At 31.9% G+C, this 23,257-nt stretch overlaps 1 protein-coding gene across 1 annotated transcript in view; it reads left to right on the forward strand.

The window, feature by feature from the left end:
* Positions 1-1,436: 1,436 nt before the first annotated feature.
* The window catches only part of LOC131852681 (triple functional domain protein-like), a 35,659-nt gene continuing 13,838 nt past the window's right edge, over positions 1,437-23,257 (forward strand). Inside the window, exons 1-5 of the mRNA XM_059203394.1 lie at positions 1,437-2,704; positions 14,892-15,153; positions 16,084-16,170; positions 20,836-21,153; positions 23,101-23,241. Coding sequence (XP_059059377.1) covers positions 1,560-2,704; positions 14,892-15,153; positions 16,084-16,170; positions 20,836-21,153; positions 23,101-23,241 — 1,953 coding nt within the window. The 5' untranslated portion in view covers positions 1,437-1,559. The remainder of the gene's footprint in view (positions 2,705-14,891; positions 15,154-16,083; positions 16,171-20,835; positions 21,154-23,100; positions 23,242-23,257) is intronic.

A 23,257-nucleotide genomic window follows, 5' to 3' on the forward strand; every position in this document is an offset into this window, starting at 1 on the left:
GAGGATAAAACGGCATCGTATACTGGTAGTGCAGGCATGGTGAACCTAGTGGCGTAGTTAGGTAACTAAGGGCCCTAGGGCAAATCAAAAGTTGGGGTTTCAAAACATTACAGTTTTATTAAAACGCACATATCGCTATCCGTCAAATTGACAACACTGCCAACCCTCAGAAAGAATTTAGGGGAATTCCGAAGGTATAACTTTCGAATTTCTCTCATCTGAGTTGACATGATTAAAGTCGGGTTGCAACCTGTTATATTTATTTCAAGATGGGAGAATTTTTCTAAAGTTCAGCTCAATCTGGTAAGGGTTCAAGGGCCCTTGAGCTTGAGGGCCTCGGGGCACTGCCCCACCTAGCCCCTAGGTAGTTACGCCACTGGGTGAATCCAACATTGTATATTCAAAGATTCTTGGTCACCACATAAATGGTATAGTTATTTAATTCAAGTGGATGTGTATAACAATTTTGTTATGAATAAAAGTCGCAACCAATACCTTATCGTAATCTCAGTTCTTTGTTTTAAAGTAAAGTATGATATTAAATTCAAACACGATACGTAGTATAACATAAAAAGGTTCGTTTACACTTACCGAGATAATACAGATAATAATTTTTAGCTTTAGAGTGCTTTAAAGTTTTTTATTGAGGTGTTTGGGCTATTAATAGCTATCTGTTACAAAGTTCACTACATAGACATGACATATAGATATATATCTTTCACATACTGCTTAAAGTATATATTTTTTATATTGAATACCTACTACTTAAAGTTAATATTATTGTGGTTATACCGAGGAAAATATATAGCAAGTATCTATTTTTTTATCTTCTTAATAATAAGAAAAACAAAGAAATGTATAATACGTTTCTACAATATATTAATTTAACGGAATTACGTTGGGTTTCGGTATATTTGGGTTTGTTTTCGTAACATGTATTGATTAAAATGTATATATTATGACGGCCTCGGTCGTGTAGCTGCACACAGCGTTTTACTTCACTTGGTCGCGGGTTCGATTCCAAGCAGGGTACAAACATTTGTATTCATGAGTATTTGTTTTTTTTATTGGTCTAGGTGTTTTCTATGTGTACTATGTATGTATAAAAACAACTAAGTATATCTATTCAGCACTATACTGTTTAGAACCTACAGCAGAAGCTCTGCATAGTTTAGGATTTCTGACAACTGACGCTGTGTGAGTGTGGAAAAAATAAACAATGGTTCATGTGCTTTCTTTGCTTTTCTTTTTCATTATTATATATTCATATTAAAAGGAAACAGATAAACGGACATTGTTTCGTATTTATAATATAAGTACGTGTAGCGTGTCTGTATCGTTGCGTGAAAGTTAATTATTCACGTCACGTCTCCGCGCCGCACTGTGTGCACGGCCGCGAGTCTCGAGGCGCGAGCGCTGTGTTGGAGTGTCAGCTGAGCTGTCAGTCGTGTTTGGTTACGAGACAGAGTGCGCGTTCAGTTTGCGCATTTGATGTGCGCTTGATATGTGACCACAAGATCCTGTGTTTTCATCCTCACCTAAAATATCAGCAGTTTGCAATGACACGCGAAGGACTTCACGGTCGTCCGGATGACGAGTTTCAATCGTCATCCGGGAATGTTTCCGATGACGACGAAATTGTACTAAGAAGGAACAGAGTGAAAGATATGATAGTTCGTTTTGAAAAAACATCTTTAAGTAACAGTTATCGTGGTTCTAGTGAATCCTTGGAGAGACCCAAAGATACATTGAGTTTACCGAGTGTTATTAGCCCGATACAAGCTCATTTCCAGCATTTGTATCCCGTAACTAAATCTCAAGATAGGAATTCAAACGTATCAGTGAATTCTTTGCTATCTAACATATCGGAAAATGGATACGATTCGAGTTCATCTGGTTTCGTTTCTGATATGAAGTCAGGCAGAACAAGTTTACAGCCTCACAGACCTGCCCCACCGCCACCTGAACCTTTCAATGACAATTCTTCAACAGAAAGCAAATCTCCTGCGCCGGATGAGATAAGTGTGACGGAAAGAAGGTATTCCTATGTAACACCCAACACATCACCTCTTGCAAAACGACGTTCGCGTCCACCGCCTGTTATGCGAAGAAAATCATCGGCAATTGGCCAAACAAACCAAGGTTTGTTTGGCCTCCAAGGTGGCGAAACGCTTTGGACGTACGGTGTTAGCCAGACTACATTAGAAAAGTTACTAAGACTCAAAAGATCAGAACCTTCTGACAACGAGGAGGAAGTAAAAAGTGATAGTGGTGACAATTCAGACGAAGGTAGTAGTAGTAGTAGTGATAGTGAAAAATCGAATACTGGTGCGGAATATGTTGTAAATAGAGAAGACGATGCAACGGATAATTTATCGACGGACCATTCCACTGATACGTTAATAAATGAAGATGACGAGATGCAGGACAATGTTTCAATTAATTCAGACGATTCTAGTGAAAATAGTGCAAGTAATATGGACAATGTTGACAATATTAGTATTAAATCTATATCGTCATTAGACATGGTGCCCTACCAAAAGTACGATAGCATAACAATATCATCAGACGAGTTCGGTTCGGAAGTGTGCCACGCACCCTCAACTGAGTTCTTAACAGTGAGTGCAGTGAACGAATGGTGCATTTCGCAATCGAGGGAGCGGGTAGTCATTCCAGTGGAATCTGAAAAACAAAAATATCGAAGGTGAGCTTTGAGTTGTTTTTACCTCGTTTTTAGATAGTAAGCGAAATATTTTCACTATCATTGTACGACTATGTCATGAAAAGATAACAGGTACCTATCTAACGAATATAATCGCGTTGCCTTTTTTAAAATAAGTATAGGTAGATATGATTAGATTATATTTGTCCATGATATTATTTAACTTGTCGTTGTACAAAGGCAAATGTTTATTCAAAATTGTGATTACGAGATTTGAATAATAAATTGCAATTGAAACAAATATTCAATAGAGATTCGAATGTGATTTGGAATGAATTGCATTCGGTTGTTGTACATGACTATCATATTTGCGTAGGTATATAAATGAAGTTTCACCTTGATGTAATTACATATATTCATTCCTATCGTAGCGTATGTAGTTAATTAGTATTAACCTAGCGTTTGAACAACAGGTGTCTTGTCGTGATACATAGTTCTTTCGATTTGTACCTATTTGTTGTGTTTATAGAATTACTGCCGTATAAAAATTTATGAGTATAGCAAAGTTAGTGTTAAATATAATATCTATTTATTTATAATAATGGGTTTAGGATGTTGTTGGGGCTCCCTCGGTTCTGTAGCGCATCAGAGATGTTTGCAGCAGCGCGGGTAGATGGATTTGAAGCCATAATGCGTAAAAGAGCTGCATCACTGATGTCTAGAATTCGGGGGAGCTCAAACAGCATCCTAAAAACTGTTGCGAATATACCTGATTGTCCGCTCCAGAGGCACTGGATAACGTTGCATTGTGGACCCAGTGCTTCTGGACGTGGACACAGATATATGAATTAAATATATCTACGTATATGTATATTATAAGTTACTAACATAGTTTTATGAGTTTTTTACTAACACAATATGAATGTAATCCGAATTAAAATTAAAATAAATAAATAATTAAATTTATTTAGTCTTAATATGTATGGAAAATCTAATGGTAAACAACGTTTGAAAAAAAGTAGCATGGGAAACAGATGCTCAGCATTAACCCCATCAGCCATGGGCCTCTATCCTTACTTGCAATTCTTATACTTCATCCACTTTTGTAACTTTATAGATCTAAAAATATTAATGATATATACTTAAGGTGCGAATATTATTCCAACAACTGCTGACAAATATGTCATCAATTTTAATTCATTATTAAGTAATCTTATTTTTTAACTTTGCATATGTATTTTATTGTTGTTAAAAGCTAACGTTGAACGGCGTTGTTGTATAATAAAGGTATTTTGTTCTTCAATTTAGATTTCGCTTTTATAATGACGTTTTACAATGGTATTATCGTTGTGGATTGTGGGCTACAAGGTCGTTCAGAGTATTTAATATGCTGCTAAACAAACCACGCTAATATAGCGTCGACCATGGTATAAATAATATCAGTAAATAACGTTCATGTTGGCATCTTTGTTTGTATTTAATATTTTAACCTGCTTGCGTAAAATAGGAAGGGATTCAGAAATGACAGGAAAATACTCTAATTATGAATATGTATCCTTAAAGATAACTTATTAATGCCCTGTATAACCAGTTTTAAAATAAAATCAATCTGCATGTAATTTTGTGTAGGATTTGTACAGAATTTTAATCTATTTTTATTCTATCAGAAAAGAAATCAGAAACGAGAAATAATAATATTAACCCCATATAACATTATCACATTCCTTTCGATTTTATTAAAAAATAATTATTAGCATCGATCTAGATTTTAACAGGATATTGTACACATCTACCACAAAATACCAACTATTATTACCGTTTGTACATTTTGAAAACTGAGAATCCAAGTATCATCGAGACTGCAAAGTGCATTTAAACATTATTCTTATCCATTCATATTGATAGCATCTAGTTGTCATTATTTAAGTTACTAAATGACTGGTTCTGCGGCGTCGTACCGGTTTACGTGCTTGTGCGACCTAGTTCAATGCAATTACAATTCAATTAATACAATTATACTTTGTTTCTGACTTCAGCCTTAGTCCAATCATCATTTACTTTTCGCTATCATATTTCAGCATTCAACCTTCGACTTAGATTGTCCACTGGAACACCTAAATTGACTCAGACAGACTATCTGGAATACATTTTAGGCATTATCCACTAATTCCTGCAACATAATTTGCTAATATCTTTCAGTTATTTGTAGTGTGCGCATTCTCCATCCCTGCATTTATGTCGCTACTGGAGAAAATCGTGATTGTGGTAGTCGTTCGTACCGTTCGTGGTCGTTATATTATCATGTAGCTCATTTATGTAGTGATAATGTCTCGACTATTATAGACATATATATTTCGAGACATTGTCACAACATAAATGAGTAACGAAAATTACTTAAATACTCATATACTGTTATTTATATACGATTTTTGTTATTATATATGATCAATAAGTTAATTTAGCGGAATCTTACGTATGTTATTTCGTGACAGTCAAGAACTTTTCCGAGCCCGTTTATAGTCAGAATGGTGGACTACACACCGATTTCGACGACCCATAATGGTAGTTAACCTCCCTACGGGTTCATCTGTTCTGTCTCGACTACATTTTTACAAAAACACACGACACCATCCCCACCGGTGAAGACGACGACTCCAAACATAACCATACCGCGTAATCAACAGGGCGCGTTCGTGCACTCCACACCGGTGCCTCGAGTCGCCCTTCCGATCGATCCTACGTTCAATTCAAACGGGGATCGAAATTACGACTACTAATAAGCCGAGGTTCGAAACCCTAGCGGTGCCCTCAGACTAAAGTCGTATTCGTCAGGCGGGAGTTGGCTTTTAGTCGCTGGATACATTCTTACGCGGGTTTGGATTGCCATCTGCACTCGTTCCGTATCGTCCGGTGAACTGTAAAAGCCAGCTGCGGCCAACAGCATTAGTACTAGTAGTCCGAAAAAAGAACTTGTATGTGATTTTAAACTTTTTTAAATTGCTTCTTACAGAATAATTTATTTAATGGGTCCCAATGGCTGATTTTTAAAATTACAACCAGGAAAATACCACTATATTGTTTAACATATACATATAAATATATTCTGGAATAGCTCATACTTCTACTAAATTAGTTAATGAATTTTGACAGGCTTTTCATTTAATATTACTGCTTAATTAAAAATTATTATACCAATTAAAAATAATGGAATTATGACAACATTATTAAATGATATTCTGGTTTACTTTTCGTTTTTTCCTGTATGAAGATTTTTTTAAACTTCGAAATGATATAACACTTCTCTTGATAATATACGGACATAGACTAGTTTCGCCCTTTTCGCCGCCAAGTACCTATCTGAAGGATTAAGAGACTTGCCATTTTAGTCCTCTGGAATGACAACGCAGGTGTGGTAACACAGGCATCACTTGTTAACATGATATCCGGAGCGCTGGTCGTGACGGTCATATAGGTGACGGTTATCATTTACCATCACGTGGTCCACGATTGTGTTTACCATTGCAATTACATCAAAAATAGTATACGTTTTCTACGTATAATATTTTTGATGTAATTATAATATTTTAATATTATAATATTTTTGATCATCTGTCGATGGCATATATTAAATGATAATAGATATAATAATAATAATAATATTATACTTCAGTACAATTAACATCACCATCTAATCCTAAACTAAGTAGAATTTGTGTTATGAGTAAAGAAAGAAAAACATTTATTGACAACCATTATTGATATAAATATACATTTACACATTTGACATAGGTACATTTTTCATACTAGTTGAGTACTAGACAACTCATACAAATACATAAACATAAATATTTTTTTTGTAAATGCATACGTAATATACATAGAAAACACCCAGACCGATACAAACAATCATACTCGTGAATACACAAATGTTTGTGCCGTACGAGGATCTAACCCACAACCATCGGAAGTAAAGCGGTGTGCTAAACCGCTAGACCACCGAGGCCGTAGATTTGTCTTGTCTTGTCAAATTGTTGTCTATTGTTAGTCTCGAATCAAAATCTAGTTATATGCTTGACAAAAAAACCTGTCATTATAATCAATTAATAATTTGACTGTAGGTCATTATGAATTATTTAGCTAGTCATATTTGTTGTCCATTTACAGAGTACAAAGTTAACAAACTTAGCTCGACTGGTGTAGGAGGCTATAGTCAATCATTATATGGATATGAAGTAGTTGTAATGATAACAAAAACAGTGACCGGTTTCTTCTGACGTTACACAATAATAGGACAGATAATATGTAATATCTACCACTAACATAGTAAGTAATATGTTTGTAATACTTATTATGTCAAAAATGATTAGAGTTATCTGGCTACTGTAATAATTATTTATTTATAGCAATGACTTGAACTGATACATCCTGCTTAGTGTTGCACTGACTACAAAAATGAATAATTTTGAGATAGTGTTTTCTGTTAATCTCAAAGCGCAGTGATGAGTGGCTTACCCGTTATACTCCTGAACGGGTGCTGCTTTAGGGACTGGCCTGCTCTGATGACCAATTTATTTTGCTACTCTGCTAACTATTTATTTATTAATGTTTACTTTGCCATTTAGTAGTTTGGATTCACACAAAATTCTTAAAAATGTAATATTGGGAACATTTATTTAAAAGATCAACGTGGAGGTTTCGTGCTCATTCTTCTTCTGGTGAGTCCACTTTCCGAATGAGTGATTATAAAAAAAAGACTATTCAAAAGCGCTTATATTAAGTTTATTTGAATAAAGATTATTTATATTTGTAATATTTATGTGAATGCGGTTGTGTGAATTATTCTTAATCTTGTAATAACTCAATCTTTATTACATACCTTCATCCAAAAGAATCACAAAACAAAAATCACCTAAGAAATTTAAGTGAATTTTGTGATTCTTTTTATTGTTTTTCATTAGCAATTGATTTTCATTGTTGGAGAAAAATTTTTGTTTAGTGGAATATTTTTTTTTATAAGGATAGGAATTTTTTAAGATATGAATACTTATTATAAATATTCAGTTTGTCTGAGTATAAAATTGTATTACATAACTCATTACAACTTATATTTTTTACATACAATGACTATCTTATCAACATACCAAATATTTCCTTCGTCTCGATAATCATGTGGTCTCAATTTTTGTATGGCTTTAATCAAATTATCAACTATTCAATATTATCAGAACAGTCTGCGTAAAATGTTTGAGCCAATTCTAAGAACGTATACAATGAAATAGCATTACACCGATTTAATAGGAAAAACTATTTTAATATAATTCTATTTAGAATTAATTATATTTAATTATCTTTAAGTAACTATTAAGAGACTGCGGTAAAAAAGTATCCAGTCATAATATGAGATCAATTGATAATAGTTTTTTTGTTTTTTTTTCAAAAAGTTGACGGTTATTGCTTAATCCATTATGAGCCCTTATATTATTGTTGTGAATGGGTAGTTCTATATACCTAGTTTGTCATATTATGAAGTGTCGTTTTGGCTTATATGGAGTGAGCCTTTCGAATAAAGAAAGAATAATTGAACTCGACGCAGTATTAACGAAATTGTTGCGTAATACGGTATCCACCTCACATAAAAAAAGAAATGTAGTTAAATCGAGAACCTTCTCTTGGAGTAGGTTAAAAAGAAAAGGAGTTTTTATTTATGATGTCTGCATTGCATCACAGTGAATTACAAGGAACATACCTAATATATTCCACGCAAATAAGGTACGGGTCGATGCGTAAACAGACAAGACAGAGTGGTCAGTTCAGTAACATGTTGGCAGTAGTTTGATATTGTTGGGATATACATATGTGATATTTACAATTTCGAAACATAATAATTTTACTAATGGCAATTGTCTAAAGAGCATATATTTTTTCCCATTAATACATAAAATTGACCATCCTTTTCCATTTTATATGAATGTGATTGTACAATACTTTTTCGAATCAGGAATTGACTCATTTTCTTTGTTATAATAATAACACAAATTGCACGAAATGCTTTTACGTGTATTGCTTGACATTTATAGTTGTGGTACGAACTAAACTTAAGTTTGATTTAAATAACGCATTTTTCTATTAATCGTTGCAAAATGTGTATGTCATATAAACAAAGATTTTTTATGAAACCGCTAAACATAGTTTAGTATTTTGTACTGTGACGTCACAGTGAGTATTTTTAAGATCGCGCAGGCGTCGTTGCCAAGGTTGATTGCGTTTACATACCAACGTCGGTACGCATCGAAAACTACACGAAATTCTATAACGTGATATTGATAACAATATTTAGATTAATAACTAATCAGTATCATTAAGTAATAAATAGTTTTGTCAATGATTAAATAACTAGTAGTACAGTAATACTATCACTAATAGATATTAAATACCATCTCTTGGCTCGTATTTTGATGGATGATGATATCTTTGAGTAAATTCATTATGTTTTTTATATTTTTATACTTAATGAAATATTTGTTTAATAAACATAGGTAAAACCCACTGATACTAAATTAATAGAATAAAGAGATTAAAATGTTTACATAATGAATTTGAAATAAATGTAATTCAACACTAATGATTCAATGATACTGTACACGTAATTTTTTAAGAGCACATCTAATCAGTATGGTTAATAATCCTGCTAGACAAAGGGATGAATAAATATACTGAGTTTATAATATTTAGATATTTTATATCATGCAAATCACGTAATAGAGATGAGACAGAAAATGAAATATGTTAAATCGAGTTTGTCTTTTAATAAAAAGTTGTACTAAAATATTTGGGTTAAGTTAATTAAAAATCAGTTGGTAGTCCTAACACATGAGTGAAAGTACAATTTAGTGTTATGCCTCCAACATTGTTTTATTTTGCTAATTTATTTCAGAATTATATTAGGTATATTCTGGCAATAATGTGCTAGTCTGTTGAATATGCATATGGTAAAAGATAGCTTTCTTCTTGGTAAATAGCGTTTAGAGAGTATCAGCCACTATCTTTAAAATATAATTTATCATAACCTGCGTGTGACGCTGGGTGCTTTATTTTGTATATTTTTAACATTTGAAAAAAAATATGAGTTTCATAACTACAATTTTTTAAGTAAATTCTAAGAGCGTCCAATAGATTAGTCTATGCAGCTTGTTTAGACAAGCCTAATCTATTATTGTAATTCGGTTATGTCGTGTTTCGGTTGGAGTGTGATACGGAAGATACGGAAGCTTGGCATTTTAGTTCTCTGGAATGGCAACGCATAGTACTATGGGAGTTACAGGATGACGTGTTGTCCCTAACCACTGTTTATGTACGAGTACCTATATAGCGACGGCTACCAGTGGGCGGCTGTCAGCTTGTTTGCTATTACAAGTAAAAAAGGTACCTATATTTTGGTAATGAGTAACTTTTTATAAATAGGTATCATCCGTAATTTCAATAAATTTGTCTGTAGGTAGATCTTTCAGCTGATGTATAGTGGAATAACTAAAATAATTAGTTGGTTTTTTTATTGAATTGTTAAATCTTAGTAATGATTAAAATTGGTGTGTATGTATATCCCTAATCATCTAAGATATAGATATCTTCTTCTCCTAATGATCATCTGTGTGAATAGACTGGTAACTTTTTGTGTTTTTACTTTATCACACCATGAAATATTACATATTTCGTGTATCATATATAATTTGATCTGACGAAAACATTTTAATATGACATGAACTAAGTTGCTGTAACATTATACATATATATTTAATTTAATTAGTACCTTAATTAATAATAAATTCACTTTTTACTGTCTCCTGAAATTACGCGTACAAATATGATTGAATACAATATATGAATATGTAAATAAATATATATATATATACCATTGTAGGATTATATAAATAACTAATTTACGACATATTACTCGGTGAATTCCCATATAAACTACATAGGAGTGAAATAAGTCCTGAAAGAGTCACACACACAAATTACAATTAAACAGTACTTAATAGTAGTAATAGGTAGATAGCAGAAGTAGTATGGTAAAGAGCCTTTCATATATATTAGCATTTTCATTAGTCATGTTATTAATGTGTGTAATAATTTTAAATTTTTATTATGAATTTTTAGATATTCGTTATTTGGTTGAGAGGTCATTGCTATTATGGATGTGTATTTGTAAATGTCCTCCCAATGTGGGAGAAACCCGTGCTTTATAGATAATGGATTGTTATGCAAACGGGAAAATTGGTAGGATAGCTAGAATTACTGTTAATTTAGTCACCAACGACAAATTTAAACAAGCGAACTTAAAATTGTGTATATTTCTTACATTTTATTTTTTGTGAACTTCCTTTATTCTGTATTTTTCTAGTCGCATTTTTTATGCTACAGTGGACTTTCAAGGACGCGCCCCAGTTGATGGTAAACAGTTACCCTCGAATCGACAGGGGGTACAGATTACCAGTAATAAAATGTCGAATAAGCACGCATTAAAAATACTATAAAGTAAATACGATTATTTTTCCAAAATTTTAGCATTTTTTTAATTTAAAAATGTTTATCAAAAATCAAACATTGCAAAGCAAAGTTTATTTGGAAAATGCTCCATATGAGTATTTTCTTTATTTCTTATGAGTACTGCCACACTTTTTTATACTTCTACTATCTTTTTTTTTATGCTTCTACTTTTTTTTATTATCTAGTCACTATTTATATATCAATGTGTATTACTATTTAACTATATTGAAATAGGTATATCTAATACTTACATATGTACAGATAAAGGCAATGACACATGTTGATAATAAAACATTAAGTACCTACTTGGTTTGTCTCTACAGTATTTGAATGCGTAATAATGAATATATGTATCTGTTAGTCTATTCCACTACACGTCCTATGTCGTTGTTCACTCATGCATAAACGAAATATCTTCTTTGGAAAGTATATCTATCCTTAGGAGATAAAAACCATTGCTCCTAAGTATATCCTTCAATCCTAAGAAGTCCCTAACAGGTCTAAGTAGCGAACTTTGAAAAAGAGCCAGCACAATAGATGTATGTAGGACGCAGTGTTACAGGTCTTAGCAATTGACAAGTTCTCAAAAACATAAATAAAAAAAAATCTATTCCAAGTACGAGACGTAGGTTTACTAAGTATATTATGGTATTATAGTTTACGGTATTGGTTTCGATGTCACTAATAATTTACTTGTTTGTCCAGTTTGGTACTGGCATGTACAACTACTGGTGTGGTTAATGTAGGTATTTTACCTACTTATCTATATCAGAGAATAAATATTACATTTTGATTTTTTAATTTTAAATTTTTGTCTTTGACTGTACCTACGTAGGAAATACCTTGCTCAATGTCTCTGAACAAACATGATTACTAATGTTTACATTCCAATGCACGACATTTGTAGCAGTATGATTCATCGAAAGATGATTTTTGACCTAATTGATAACTAATTTACCTTATCTTTTTATTTTAATTATATGAAGTTTAATATCACCTTACTTTTATCACTTCGTTGTACGTTAATTGTACATTATTGCGATTAATTTATTTTCTACACCTAATTTATTTTCTACAGATGATAATATCTGTCGAAGAAAATTTGCGCCTATACTTTATATATACAAATTCAAATTCAAAATATCTTTATTTAAGTAGGTCTATTACAGACACTTATGATATGTCAAATCTACCGTCAGTTCAGAATGATTTCGAGATGAGAATAACTGACAAGAAACTCAGCTTGTATTCTTTTCAAATTACTGTAGTAGTACATGTTTACAATAATACAGATTGTTTTTTTTGTACAAGTTTGGGAGAATGCATTGACCACCAGCATATAAAATAGAAGTACTATACGCAGGTCAACAATTACGCAGTCTATAAATACAAAGTCATTAGAATTTTTAGACTTGTCAGAAAATACAGTAAAATGTTAGGTACATCCTTCACGTTGTAGCGAGGCTCATAAAATGTTCATATCATAAGTAGTGTGACTGTGGCTTAAAGACGAATGGGAAAGCATCTTATTTTTTTAGTTAATTAAAAATAATACATATATAGACTATACTTTATTTGCGCTATATATGTATATGAAGAGAAAACAAGTTATATTTTATCAGTAAAATAAACATTACAAATATGTTTATTATAAGGCGACTTTGTCGAAAGCAATTTTTTCATGACAACCATAGAGTACTATGTACAATTGAAGCAATTGCACCCGGCACATTGCAAATTGGAATAAGTAAAAATAATAATATAAATAACGACAACATGTTAATTATAGAAACGAATTAATGCAAGTAAGTAAGTAAATAAATAATTATAAAAATAAAAATTTTAATCAAATTGTTTTCATGTTATTGTTACATCATATAAAATTTGAGAAAGTATGTTTGTCTGACGGTAACATATTTTTACAAGACTAAATGGAATTGAATGAAATTTGACATACAGATGTATGAGGATGGGCATAAGTTATCTTTTATCTAACATATAATCTGGAAGAGGATCTGAAATACTGGATGAAAGTTTGTGCAGACGAATTTCTGTGATATTATTTACTTATATTTCCAAAATCGTCGTATGAACTAACAGATTTCTGTATGTTCATTGTAATAATAGTGATTTCATTAGAAGTTAATTACGTATGTACCTATTAAAACACGACACTTACAGACAATACTAGTATTTATTTTTTTATTGACTAAATGAAACGTAATCTAATTTTTATCTAACCGAAGATACTGTTTACCGGAACTTTACCTACGTGTACCAGTTATATCTTGTTCCGTGAGAATTTTAGAAAAGCTTATAATAACAGGAACAAGTTGTTAAAGTTGCAGATTGTATCACCTACTTTGTACCTGCGAAGTAGCTGGGAAAACAAGCGCGTAATAGAACTGTACCGGGCCCACAATCTGATTGATTAGGTGCTACTAAAAAGTAATATTTTACTAACAATGTCGAAATTTATACGTCTTCTGTATTTCTGTATTTATATTATAATTATTATAATGATACTTCATTATAATAATTTGTATATTGTGCTTGACAAAATTTAATATATCCGTTTGCTTTTTTACTAACTTCTAACAATATAAGTGATACGATCTACAATTCTTTAGTCTTTACTTTGCACTTATTTTAACATAACAGAGAGTCTCAGGACAAGTCTCTATATCGAAATCAAAATTTTTATTACGTTTATGGACGCTGACAAAGTAAGTAAAAATATTGTTGTAATGCCGATTAGAGCATGTGCATCCAAAAACCGAAAATAATTTGTATTGCTGTCGAAATCTAGGCATTTGTAAGCAGCGAAAATATATGGCTCTATGCAACATGTAAACGTTTGCGTCATTTGTCGTTACACAATGAGATTGTGGGATCTAAGTGTCGATGCAAAACATTACACACCAACTCTGTGCTGCCTCAGGCGGTTTAGAGGTTTTACTGTACTTTTTACTGCTAATTGCCATCATCCTAGGCGTATTAGCTAATAGCTATACCATATGTTTCAATCATACAAGTTAACTTTATTCAAATTAAAAAATAGTTCTGCATCTGGTACATGCTACGTATATAGCTGTGGCTAGTAATTAAATAATAATACGTTGGACATTAATATTTATAAACATTGATAATAAAACAGTACCTACTTGGTTAGTGTACACATTATTTGAATGCGTAATATATATATATCATATATAATATATATGTCCGTATAGATATATATATTATATCCTATATGATATATATGTTAGTGTATTCCACTACACATCCTGTAGCCCACTCCTAAAAGTAATATCTTTTTTGGAATGTATACACTCTATCCTGAGGAGATAAAAACCATCGCTCCTAAGAATATCCTTCAATTCTTGTCCCTGACCCGTCTAAGTAGCGAACTTTGAAAAAGGGCCAGCACAGTTGATCTATGCAGGTCGCTGTGATACAGGTATTAGTGCCTGACCATAGCTCAAAATATTCAATTAAAAAAAATGTCTATTCATTAAAACAAGTAATAATGGAATTACTCCTAATGATTAGCCGTGTGTATATTCTTTTAAGCGGTACTAGGGCGATATTCCATTCTGTGTGATACGAAATCACATTATAAATCACATACGCAATGGAAATAATTAGTACTGCCTTTCTGTAACATTCGTTTCCTTTACAGACGATTAACGGAACGTGTCAACGAATTGTTACACACGGAGAACGTGTACGTGGACCGATTGAGGCATGTTGTTGAGAATTACATGCCGGAATTAGGTCTGAAGGGGAATGACACTCAAATGCCGCCGTTACTGGTGCAGTTAAAGGCAGCTATCTTCGCCAATATTGAAGAGGTGTACAGGTTTCATTCCGAAGAGTTCCTGCCGGCATTGAGAGACTGTGAAAATGATCTTAGGAAATTAGGACAATGTTTCAGAAGATTCGTAAGTTTTTATATTATCTTTTTTACAAATATATGACAATAATGAATGTTTTATTATATAAGACGACGATTCTTATATTGATATGTCAATCAACGTGATTTAGCCTCTTTTATGATTTTTAGCCAATATCGAACAGTCCAATTTTGTATGATTTTTATCGTAATTAGCTTACGTAATTAGCGACATATTTCAATCATGTATCAATTTTAAAAGTGTGTTGTTTGCTAAAAATGTTTTCTACCAGCGATATCGCTAAAAAAAATGTACTTTGAATGGGAAGCGGCCGTAGAGATACCAAGATTAAGTATCACGTCATGCATTTTCTTGAGTTATTAGTAATGCACGATTCTTTGGCACAGGTGTCGCCATTATAGTGTTCTAGATTTTTCTATCTCGATTTCATTTGGTGAAAGTAAAAGAATTTCTCTACAATTATTCTCACTTAAATAATTGTATAACCGTCTGAGGTTACATTATATGTATTTTGTTTTTGGGGAGGTTCTGTCATACATTCGATGTCATGACATAAAGGTATGAAAAAATTGGGTGGTCATTACCAATAAGCCATTAAAAATAAATATTTATAACGAGAATATTAAAGTCGGTTAAATTTGACGCCCTCGGTGATATAGCGGTTTAGAACACCGCCTTGCTTCCTCGGTCGCTACAAATATTTGTAGACATGAGTATGATTGTTTGTATCGGTCTAGTTTCTATATATATAATATGTATGTATTTACAAGAAAAAAATATCTATGTATTTATTAACGTAAGCTTAGACTGGGACATGAGTGCGCTGTGTGAATTGTCCTGATATATTATATTTTATTATCAATTTTTAGTTCCCACATGATATTTTTATGTAGTGTGCTCTATATACATTACCATGTAAATACTTAAATAGATTCAATGGACTTATTTTTTTTACAGGAGCAAAAGTTTAATATGTACGTGATGTACTCTAGGAAAAACAAGAAAGCAACAAAACTAGTTCATGAATATAAGACCTTCTTTCAGGTGAGTTGTTACTAATATTCAATTCGGGAATTATTTTGTATTCAAAGATTATGTTGTATTGTTGGTATGTTATCAAATGATATTATCTATTGTTTTATTGATAACACTAAATGGATATCTATGCATCGAGTACATGAAAACGATCTACATATGAACGGGATTACCTTGGGAATGTTATTTAAATAATATATCATAATATAGTAGATCGTATAGTGATTTGATAGAATAATACTTTATAAAGAATAAGATTCGACTGTGTATAATGTTTCTTCCTCTGTAGATATTAAATATTTCCACATACTTTCAATAATATAATAAATAAAAGCTTCTTACTAAATTAAGAAGTTAAAGAATACAGCGGCGCTATGAATTGTAATTTGTAAATATAAATTTCAGTAAATCCCAATAAAAAGAACACAAATTGTAGCTAAGGACAATCTCCATATCGTGTAATCATCGATCCGTTACATTAGGAGCAACGATACCTTAGACAGACATACCGATGCATAGCCACTTCAAAGTTATAGCATTCCACTTTTTTTAATCATATTGGTTTATTAGCTAAGTTAGTTTTTTTGCTAAACGTTCCCGTAAAATCCTAATTTTTATAAAGATTCAATACTTCTTCAGATAGCCAGCCTGATAATATTTTACTTGCAATATAAATTATAACAGAGAGTTTCTTTTACAAAGTACGCTGTGCTTCTGCCTCACCTATTTTAGTGGTCAAGCAAGTTGCTTTGTGAGATATGTTTCAGTTGAATGCAGTGATAGGATAACAGGAAATAGAAGCATAACTTCATTCTCTGGAATTGCAACGTATCACGGGCGTCACATAATAATGCGATGTCCGTAGTGCTGTTCATGTCCATAAGCGACGGTTTCAACTTACCGTTCCCATGGTCCGTCAATATCTTTGCCATTTCTAATAAAATTATTCTTCTTATAAATTTATATTATTAATAAAGTTATTCGTTATTTTTCCCATGTTTTAATATTTTATACGCTATTTGGAATTTAGGGATTGTACTCAGAGAAGTTAAATAAATCAAAGCTCATAAAAATTAGTGTAGCCATTCTTAGTTATAAATAGTATAACTAATCCGTCCGTTTATATTTTGATTTATCGGAGAGATTAGGAATTAGGTAACTATTACTTAAGAATTGAAATTTATCTTTAGCGGCGTCAAAATAGTTTTCGTTTAAATAGGCGATACCTACATACTTTAAAGTAAAACAGAATGTTTATGTACGTTAATTAATATATTAATATACGTTGTTTATTTATGGAATTCGGATTTATAATCTATTTTTTAAACTTGTTTTCAATTTTCAATTCATCTATTCTTTGAATAAATGTTATGCTTACCTTCAAACAACGTTTCTAATGTATATATAATTTAGAAATAAAGAAGAAGAAGCTCATTAGTAGAGTTTCATGAACTATAACTATTTTGTATAAATGACTACCCATGACTAATTACTGATTTACAATTACTTACAATCGGGTTTACTCATGTTTAATTTAGGTATAATTTATCCCGTTTTGCGGCAATTGTTTTATATTTTTTGTTACACTATGATTTTTGAAGAGGCCGACTTCATATTAGGGATTCATACTTTTTCTGTAAAAATAAACGAGTAGACGTAAAACAGAAATAAATAATATATTATATATATAGTAATATAGTAATTACATTTAACTTTTAAATCAAATACTAAAATTTTAGTAAAACGGTAAATTCAAGGTCCAGGACAACTTTTGAAATACGTTATGCAAGGCAATACGCGAAAGTAGTTTAATTCCACAACGCTGTACCCTTATTAAATTATATTTTATGTAAGCTAATTACGTTGCGAGAGATACAATTTCGTTTTCGAAATATTTTAAATTCAGTGTATCGTTAAGTCTCAGAAATTTACTTTTTTGGGCTTTGCTTTAACTCAAGAAGTTTGTTTTATGAAGCAGACAATGTAGTTTACAGCTTTGTAACAAAATGGCGTCTACTGCATTGTTTGTGGCACTGACCTTTGATTACAAACGATCAATGTATATCAGCGCGGCATGTCAGATGTAGAGGCAAATTGTCATGTGAAACAAATTGATCGTTGCATTATCGTGTTCTCGAGCATGCAGCGGTAGCGACATCGCTTGTCCGTGCGTGCTATTATTTCCTCATTTTGTAATGTAACTTACGGTGTGCGGAATTGTGAGCAGCATCTAACTGTAGACATTACCGTTACACGTGATAATACGTGTTAAAAACCAACATAGTGGTCACAAGAAAAAATGCCGTTGGAAATTAAAATTTGTAACAATTTTTATCCACAGCTTGTTCCGCTTAGTTCCGCGAGATATAAGTGGGTTGGTGGAGCATACTTATTGAACAACATGAATTCCTTACCGATTTTCCTTTACATTACAATGATTACATTCAAGCTATAATTACAAAGAAACTTTAATTAATTGGTATATATTTTGCTTGTTTAATACTTTCTACATTGAATCTTTAGATATCTATTATATAATATGTTACATACTTCTAATTGTAAAACAAACCAAATAATGATTTTCGATATAATTATAGGTTTTAAGTTAAACACGAACAAAGATCAACACAATGCGTACGTCTCACCTATGCCAGTTGTGGCAGTTAACGCTAAATCAGAAATTGTTGATAAATTTGTCTACTTGAGACAACTTGTAAATAAATTTAACGTCGTCCGATCGGTCAGTGAACGAATCCAATTTAGTTGGCCAGTGTTTTACGTCATACTTGCGTCTATGTTTGTTTTACGTCACACATTCTTCCAAAATCGTTTTCCATTTGTAGTCTTATATGTCTAAGTCAGTTTCAATGCTAAATAGCAACATGACTAGGAATATTGCAATAGAATTAGAGCGACTATTGGAACTATTAAATAAACTAATAATTTATATTTATGCTTTAAAAATTGTAAAATTAAATGACGATATTCTTTTAGTATAAGTATATAAATGCATATATATATATCGTTACTATATATTACATTAATCATTATCGATAACATCTGAGACATTACCCAGACAACATGGGGTCGGGAAAATAGTCAAGTGAATTTATCTCGGCCGGTTTAACTCAGCAAGCAATCACCCCCTGCTCTGATAGTGTAATCTACTATTCAGACAATATATGGAAAATGTTCTCCTTCAGAAGATATACTTTCTACTAGTACTGTATTATGTTATCTGTGAGTTGATGAAATAAAAGAACAAACATTACTCTGACTCTTGTGAGTCTAGATCGTAATAAAGAATTGTTAGTAGGAATAAGAAATGAAAGAGAAATCAGAATGTTATTTATTTCTTATTACTTATAGGGAAATTTCTTCTACTTTGCATATATATGGCACAGTATGATTGAATCTAAGTTATGTAAACAAAGCAAACATTTGTAGTTCGGTACTTCTTGAATTAGTTTATTTCGCCGTTAGGGAGATATGACGAGTTCTTGGGGAGACATCAAATGGCATAAATGAAGAAAATCGCTTAAAAATATAATAATTACAGCGCTGTATAACGTAATATTATAGATGGGATAATTAGAGGAATTTCAAAAGAATAACCATTTAATGCATGGAGATCTACTTGATACATTTAGTTTTCGTTAGTACATTTATGTAGTTTTTTTTAGTGACCATATAAAAAAAATTGAGGGTGACAATTTTTTTCTGAAAAATCTGACCATACCCCTGGATGCTAATGTAAATATATTAGCATGGTGAAAGTTTATATTATTGTTGCGCGCCATTTCCTTTCTAACCTACTCAGTCTACTTGTTCGGATAAATTCTGCTCCAGTAATCCCACTTCTCGATCGTGATCACATATCATTCGACCCAAATTGCTCACAAAAGCTGGTGAAAGGCGATAAAATGTTATTGATACTAATATATTAATGTTTAACGTTGACGAGAAAATGTTATGATCGTTAGTTATCGATCGAATACTATCAGGAGTTACAGTTTTCACATAATTTGGTTTGCGGGAAACGCTTACAATTTTTTCACCGTTTTATATAGTGACGTGATTTATGTCAAATAATTTTTTTAATATAAGTTGTTAGTTTTACTATTATTTATATACTTTATGTTGCAGTACTAGTTATAAATGGAAAAAATAATCAGATTTTCTATCTTACCTTATACCCTATCTTTATCCTTAATACTTTCAATGCATATCCAGATCTATTTTGCAATCAACAATATTTACACCAAAAATATAGAAACATTGGTTCAAAGTGCACTTTCCGTTAGTAGTCAGTTTGCTTTTAACGTTTTAGGATATGAAACAAGATCATGAATAGAATATGATATAGTTGGTATAGTCGCCAATACAGTGCATATATTATCCCAAGAACATAAAAGTTTAAATACTATAATGTTCTTGGGGTAATATGGAATTTTAATTTGGAATGGCCGATAAATTCACTAAAGTACTAGTGTTTACATAATCACGTGCCTTCGTAATAATACCCCTCATGCGTTGCTACTCCTGAGAACTTAGATGTTACATAAAACATTATCAGAGATTTAGATCAGAAAAGTACGCTTTTACAGAGAGGATCGGTTGTGGATATATTTGCGCAATTTTAATATATATACATATTTATATATTTTATTTCAGAGACGACAATTTGAAATGAATGATCGATTAGACTTATCAAGTTATCTGTTAGAACCAATACAAAGGCTTCCTCGCTACAAATTATTTTTAGTGGATCTAGTTAAAACCTATGCACAGTATGAAAATGAAAGATGTGATTCAGACTCAAGGGCATCTGATTTGAGCGTCGACAGTGACGAGACCGGTGGCAGTAATGGCGAGTGTTCCGATAATGAAGAAACGCCATTGCAAAGTTTAAAGCAAGCAAAAACAGTGATCGAAAGGATCTTGACGGCGATCGAGGAAATTATGGCGTTGGAGAATATTCAAAACTGTCCGGTAAGTGAGGATATTTAATAGTTTGTTTTAAAGATGTCTAAAAGTGCATAATATCAACTAAAAAGAAAGTTTGTTCCATTATATAGACAATAATTAAATTAAATAAGCTAGCAATTAAAAAAATTACGCAATATTTATTGTGTAATAAAATTACAGTTCAGAATCTAAGGTGACAATATGATAAAAAGTAAATGGTAAACTTGATATGTCGTCGACATTATTTATTATTGATGATAGATAACTGTCAACTAAAAAGTGCAGAGCGGTCAGGACTCAAAATTATACCTATATAATCACATAAATTTAAATGGTATATTTTACTTTGCAATTAGACATAAGACGACGAAGTTGCAAAATTAACAATTGCTACGGTTTGTTTTTGTTTACTTCGGATACTATTATAACACACTATTAAAAATTCAGAAACTGGTATTGATCGTCCATTTCTTCATATCTATACATACCTTCTATTCATATATATTGCATTAATTATTGTAATTCTCAAGACATTAACCATTCAAATCAATTGTGATATGTAAATAATATATTTAAAAAATATTATCATAAAACCGCAGTGTTTGTACTTATTTTGAGATGACAACTATTGTGTCACTTAACATTGACTTACGTATTTCTAAGTAGGTATTGTATATAATACAATGTATGATTGGCCACATTTTATAATCTCAATAATAATTGTAATGGAAGTTCTTAATAAAATATTATTTGTCTACATTATAATTAAGTAATATTTTAACTGTAATATACTGACGACTATCCTGCCACAGTTTCGAAAACCATACCAAATCAAACACGCTTGAAATATTTATAACCATTAAATGAAGTAAATAAGTTTGAAGTAATTTAATGTAGGTACATAACTGTATTATTATATACTATATGCCTACTACTTTGTATTATACATAGTGTTTGAGTAAGACACGCCCGGCTATTCCATTTTGGCGTAAACGTCTCTGTTGTCATATTTGATGTATTGAAATGATAAATATACTATTGTTAACAAGCAACGCAATAGGAATACATATATGTTTTAAGACTGTTTCAAATTATATATACATTTATATATCGCCCCACTTTCTCTCTATCCCACTCTCCAGTAGGTAAGATCATCATTTATTCGGTGACATCATATAGCTATAATATTAAATTTGTGAGTCTAAATAATACATACGTATAATGGGAATGTAAACACAAGATATTGTACCATCAAAAACCTAGACTTTTTTTTAATGAAGGTAAATCCGCCTGCTCCTGCTTATTATTACTTCAGGTCCACCTATACGGCCCCCTGGAACGGCCTGGAAACTATTGTAGATAACCACAATACTTTATAGAGGTAGTAATACCTAGTAAATTCACTATAATGACGATCTGACCTTATCTCATGGTCAGTCTATTATATTCCACTGATAGGGCACTATCAGCGTATACCGTTAGCGCAGGCGGGTGCAACATTTCATTATCAAATAGTAAAAAATACATTATTACTAATAGGGTCACTATTCCCCATTGCTAACAACTCCCAAACCCAAGTCTGATCTATCATGAATAGATAGATCATGCGCAGTCTAATGAAAGAGTCTTGAATGTCTGAAATTGGCCTGTTTTGAAGGTGTGTGTGAAGTAGGAGTTGCATATAAGAATTCTAGGTGGCACTGAAATCTCGCTACGTACTACCTACACTATGACTAACAACTGGCGTGATAATACAGATGACATGTTCTTATTTCGAGTCCATGGCAAGTTAAATACACCATATTAGGTTAAGTTCAAATATGCAAATATTCAACGGAATCTAGCCATGTGTATAGTATTGCGTTCACCACAACCTCGACAGAAGACAGTACCTCTGACTACCCTATCTGGGATAACAGTCGGTATGTATGTTTGTATGTTGTGATACTAAAATATTTTATTTACTTTCAGCCTGATCTGAACCTGTTGCAACAAGGACGGTTGTTGCGACAAAATGAATTTTATGCGATGGATGTCGTCCGACGGAGAAGACAACTCATGAGGATATTCTTATTTGATAAGCTGGTGCTGATCACTGTAGTCTTTAGGAAGGTTAGTAGCTCAGATA

Source organism: Achroia grisella, unplaced genomic scaffold (genome assembly GCF_030625045.1).
Source record: "Achroia grisella isolate CSIRO2021 unplaced genomic scaffold, CSIRO_AGI_Agris_v1 utg856, whole genome shotgun sequence".
NCBI classification, from domain to species: domain Eukaryota; kingdom Metazoa; phylum Arthropoda; class Insecta; order Lepidoptera; family Pyralidae; genus Achroia; species Achroia grisella.